Raw genomic sequence first — 5,662 nt, forward strand, 5'->3', positions numbered from 1 at the left:
AAAAAAAAAAAAAAAAAAAAAAAGATGGCGGCCCTGTTGATGGCCACAGGCCCCTCCCATGACCTCCTACCAGGGAGTAAATTTTCCTACATTTCTCCCACCAGAGCAGGGACAGGTAAAAATAAAACCCAGACAGCGCACATTAGAATAGCAGCAAGATTTCCTCCTGTACTCATGACAACTCTCGGAGTGAACCAGGTGGGTTTCATTATTTCACTAGAGAGATTAGCACAGGGTCAGCAAATGTTCTCTGTGAAGGACCAGAGGAGGAAATCTTGTAGGCTCTGTGTGCTGTCAGGGTCTCTGTCTCAACCACTCAACTCCTCTCTGATACCCAGAAAGTAACTGCAGACCATGTATCAACAGGTGAGCATGGTGGTGTTCCCGTAAACCTTTATTTGTGGACATGGAAATCGGTGTATCATATAATTTCCACATGTACATAATTCTACATATTGAATCATTTTCAATATTCTACTCTGACATTTTTCAATCATTTCAACATATAAAAGTTGTTCTTGGTCAGGTGTGGTGGCTCATGCCTATAATTTCAGTACTTTGGGAGGCTGAGGTGGGAAGATCACTTGAGCCCAGCAGTTTGAGACCAGCCTGGGCAACATAGTGAGACCTCATCTCTACCAAAAAGTTCAAAAGTTAGCTGGGTGTCGTGGTGCACGCCTGTAGTTCCAGCTACTCAGAGACTGAGGCAGGAGGATTGCTTGAGATCAGGAATTTGAGGCTGCAGTGAGCCACAATCGTGCCACTGCACTCTAGCATGGGCAACAGAGTGAGATTCTGACTCAAAAAAAAAAAAAAAAAAGTTGTGGAGGCGAGAAGATTACCTGAGCCCAGGGGTTTGAGACTGGGCTGGGCAATTTGACAAGATATTGTCTCTACAATAAACCAAAAAATTAGCCAGATGTGGTGGCGTGCACCTGTAGTTCCAGCTACTTGGAAGACTGAGATAGAAGGATCACCTGAACCCAGCAAGTCAAGGCTGCAGTGACTGGGAGTGTGCCACTGCACTCTAGCCTGGGTGAGATTCCAAAAAAAAAAATGAGCCAGGCTCGGTAGCTCAGCCTGTAATCCTGCGCCTTTGAGAGGCTGAGGTGAGTGGATTGCCTGAGCCCGTGGGTTCGAGACCCGCCTGGGCAGCAAGATCTCATCTCTACAATAAATCAAAAAATCAGCCGGGCGTGGTAGCACATGCCTGTAATTCCAGCTACTTGGAAGGCTGAGGCAGAAGGATCGCCAGAGCCCAGCAGGTTGAGGCTGCAGTGGCCGGGAGCGGCCACTGCACTCCAGTCTGGGCAACTGAGTAAGACTCCAACTCAAAAAAAAAAAACAAATGTTGTTCTTGGCTCATGAGTCATACAAAAGCAGGCAGTAACCCAGCATGGTGGGTCATGCCTGTAATCTCAGCATTTGAGGAGGCCAAGGCAGGTGAATTGCTTAAGGCCAGGAGTTTGAGACCAGCCTAGGTAACACAATGAGACCCAAAACCAAAAAAAGTCAGAAATAGGCGCAAGGGATCTGGTCCTTGGACTAAAGTTTGCTGACGGCTGATGCCATCCCCTACCCCATCACGCTAGGGGAGAAGGCGGAGCTGGCATTGTATGAGATACAGCTGCAGATCCTGGGCCAGCCCTTCACCAAGGCCTTGATGGACAGAACAAGTCCCGAGTTCTGGGAGCTTCAGGGGCAGCTGACGAGATGGGTGAAGTGATGGGACAGGTGGATGGGAAAGTTGGGGGGAGAAGAAGACTGCAGGCCTTGGAGGTGGTGTGGGGGACAAATGGACAAGACTTTGGTGGAGCCATGACCCTCTTCGTCCTCTCCTGACCTCAGCTGACCACCGCCCTCAGAGCACTGCAGAACTTTTGAGTTGGAGTCTCACTCTGTCACCCAGACTGGAGCGCAGTGGAATACTTCTGGCTATCGCAGCCTCGACCTGCCGGACTCTGGCGATCCTTCTGCCTCAGCCTTCCAAGCAGCTGGAGCTGGAACTACAGACGCGCGATACCACACCTGGCTAATTTTTGATTTATTGTAGAGATGAGGTCTCACCAAGTTGCCCAGGCGGGTCTCGAACCTGCAGGCTCAGGCAATCCACTCACCTCAGCCTCCCAAGGCGCGGGATTACAGGCTGAGCCACCGAGCCCGGCTCACTGCAGAACTTTGACCGGGTGATGGTGGAGGAATTCCAGTGAGTTCTTGGAGGCTCTGGGTGACCCAGGGCTCAGGGCCAGCTCTGGGGGTGAGGACAGGAGGTTGGAAGAGATGACCTCCCCAAGACCCCCAGCCTGCCCAGCCCCCTGAAGCCCATGATGACCCTTCCGCCAGGTCAGACCCACTGACCGCCAGAGTGGATGCCAGCTTTTGAGGGGCTGTGCCGGCCCAGGGCCTCGTGCAGGACTGCGTGTGCCAGGGTCTGCACGCCCTGCAGGCGGCTGAGGACCTCTTGGTAGAGATGATCATCCCAGAGCTCGGTCAGTGCTCCCTCCTTCCCTCTGCCGACCTCTTCTTCCTGTCTGTGTCCTCCACCCATCTGCCTCCTCCCTTGGGCCTGCTGCCCTTGCCCAGTGGGTCTGAAACTTGTCTCCCCTGGCCGGCCTGCCTGCCCGCCCTCCACCTCGGAGCCCTCCAAGGTGCTTCCTCTCTCAGCTCCCTGTTTCTGCAGGGTCAGGACCCTGTGCTCTGGAAGGTGAACCCACCGGCCCTGGTCTTCCCACCCTGCACCAGACACCCCCACCCCGGGGCCCCAGGCCAGCCTAACGCCACCATCCCTGGCTACGCTGTGGCACTCCTCGTTCCGAGCCTCTTGCTGGTCTCACTCATCCTTGTCCTGGTAAGTGTCTGACTGAGCTGGGGGATTCTTCCTGGGGGGCAGACTGAACCTTTGACCCCTTTGCCCTTGGAGTCAAGCTGAGGGGCTTGTAGACCCCTTTTTCACTCCCCCCCCCCGAGTCCAGGGTCGCCTCCCCCTCCAGCTGGAGCTGAGCAGTTTCTGGCTGGGGGGGCCTGGTCTGCTCCCAGTAACCACCCCCCACCTTCTTGCCAAGGTGTTGAAGTGGAGGGCCTGTTTCGGGAGGCTCAGCCGGAGGAACCTGAGGCCCCGTCCCTGGAGGAGCAGTGCATGGTGAAGCACAGGACCTTCTCCAGACAAGCAGGCAGCAGTCCGTTCTTCCTGACCCCTGGGTGTTAGTTCTGTGGGTGGGCCTGCCCCCTAGTGCCAAGGCCTCCAGCAGACACTTCCCAGGGGTGTGGGTGGCTACTGCCGGGTGGTGGAGTCAGCCTACCAAACAGGCTCAGCCCCTCCTCTGTGAGCAGCACTCTGGGAGGCAGAGCAGACTCCTCCAAGCCGGCCCCGCCTGCCCCAGCCTGTGGCTGTTTGCTCCCAGGACCCGAAGAAATGATGCGGGAAGCCAGGAGGCCTGGGGCGAAAGCCTGGACATGTGGTGGGGGGGGGGCACTTGCTTCCCCAGCTCCCACCTCATGGGGACCCGATCAGTGGTACCTCCAGGCCCTGGAAGAGGCGTGGGACCCATGGGGACCCACCTCCGTTTCTCCTTTGCCCTTGGCCTTTCTTTCCCCTCTACGCCAGGCCCAGGTGGAGGGAAGGGCAGGCAGCACCACTCTGGGTGCATTCAATTATGCCTGACTGCTGGCTTTGGTCCCCTTTCTCCACCCCCAGGTGACCCTCAGGCTGCTGCTTTCTCCCTGGAAACCCAAACTCCAACCCTGTCTCTCTGCCCTCCTTCACCTCACCCAGGGCTTCCACAGTGAGCGTCTCAACACTGAGGAGTGAATCTGGGGCCCCAACATCCCAGACTTTCCCAGGAACCTGGAGCCAGAGAGGGCAAGGCACCTGCCTAAGGTCACACAGCACCCAAAGACTGGACTCTCAGGGCTGGGACAGAAGTGGGTGGGGACGACCCGTTGTCACTCATGTCAGAGAGCCCAGCTCCCCACCCAATGTGCATAAAGTCTAGGAAAACCCTTGTCCTCTGTCCGCGCTCACTGGGACTGGGCTCTGCTCCAGGTGCTTCCCACGCTCACAGCAGCCTCCAGCCTCTCCATGGGGCGGGTACCAGTCTCATTCAGAGGAAGAAACCAAGGCCAAGAGCCTCCCCCAGCACACACAGCTAGATCATGACAGACAGGGATTTAGGTGCGGCTAAGGGGTCCCCAGTCTCTGCCGCCCCTCCGGCTCCAGTGCTGTTGTCTCATCCTGTGGGGCTGGGAACCACGCTTGGGAGAGGGAGGAACAGGAGCTAAGTGCTCACAGTGCAGAGAGGTAGAGAAGGGACAAGACCCAATCCTGTATGTATGTGTTCACACAGCCCGCAGAGGTGGGGGTGCTCAGCCCTGGCTCTGGGGATGACCCAGCACTGTGGGGTGGCCCTCCCATAGTGCTTTGCTGGGCACCTTTAACCCCACAGAGTGGGGGCTAGTCTCCCTCCTGAGGGCTGGAGGTATCATCCGTCCTAAGAGAAACTCTGGTCTTTGGGAAAAGTTAAGAAGCAATCCAAATTTGGTATTTAATGTTCATCCGGGCATGGGGGCTCAAACCTGTAATTCCAGCACTTTGGGAGGCCAAGGAAAGAGGACTGCCTGAGTCCACGGGCTCGAGACCAACCTAGGCGACTTGGCGAGACCTCATCTCTACAATAAATCAAAAAATTAGCTAGGCGTGGTAATACATGCCTGTAGTTCCGGCTATTTGGAAGGCTGAGGCAGAAGGATCACGTGAGCCCAGTGGGTTGACACTGGGGTAGCTGCAAGCATGCCATTGCACTCCAGCCTGGGCGATGGAGTGAGACTCCAACTCAAAAAATAAAATAAAAAAATAAATTAATGTTGCTAGGCACAGTAGCTCATGCCTGTAATCCCAGCACTTTGAGAGGTGGAGTCGAGAGGATTACCTGAGTCCAGGGGTTTGAGACTAGCCTGGGCAACTTGGTGAGAACTCGTCTCTACAATAAATAAAAAAATTGGTTGGGTGTGGTGGCGTGCACCTGTGGTTCCAACTACTTGGAAGACTGAGGCGGAAGGATCACCTGAACCCAGCAGGTCGAGGCTGCAGTGGTTGTGAGCGTGCCACTGCACTCCAGCCTGGGCAACAGAGTGAGACTCCTACTCAAAAAGGAAAAGAAAATTCATGTTTAGAAATTAATCTAGACATTTAGGCAGTTACCAGTGTGAGGAGATGAGATAGCCCCAGAGGAAGGAGGACAGGGTAGGGGTCATGGGTGGAAATGCAGACTGTGGGGGGCAAGGACCAACTCCCATCCCCCACAGAGACCAGGGGGTGTGGGGAATGATCTTTAGTGAGTCAGAGCCACTGGGCCTGGGATCTGCCAGAGGGGGTGGGGTCCCTGGGGCAAGGCAGATTCCGAGGGGAGGCTGTCCCAGCTGGGGAGGTCTGGGGCACAGACTCCTCAAAGGCCTGTGGGTGGACTGTGGAATGGGATAGGTTTGGCGATCTCCTGGAAGACACCGGGGTAAGCAAAGGCCTTAACCTAGAAAGCTTCAGGAGCTCCTGGGCCTACCATCACACAAGAGAGATCTGGGGGCAGTAGAACCTGGGGAGGTTTTTTTTTGAGTTGGAGTCTCACTCTGTCGCCCAGACTAGAGTGCAGTGGCCACTTCCGGCCATCAC

At 55.5% G+C, this 5,662-nt stretch overlaps 1 protein-coding gene across 1 annotated transcript in view; it reads left to right on the forward strand.

The window, feature by feature from the left end:
• Window positions 1-1,726, forward strand: part of LOC110596124 (taste receptor cell protein 1) — a 3,793-nt gene extending 2,067 nt beyond the window's left edge. The window contains exon 4 of the mRNA XM_021715336.1: window positions 1,593-1,726. Within this exon, the coding sequence (XP_021571011.1) occupies window positions 1,593-1,726 (134 nt within the window). The remainder of the gene's footprint in view (window positions 1-1,592) is intronic.
• Window positions 1,727-5,662: the final 3,936 nt, after the last annotated feature.

Source organism: Carlito syrichta, unplaced genomic scaffold, assembly GCF_000164805.1.
Source record: "Carlito syrichta isolate Samal-C Ts95f unplaced genomic scaffold, Tarsius_syrichta-2.0.1 Scaffold307013, whole genome shotgun sequence".
NCBI classification, from domain to species: Eukaryota; Metazoa; Chordata; class Mammalia; order Primates; family Tarsiidae; genus Carlito; species Carlito syrichta.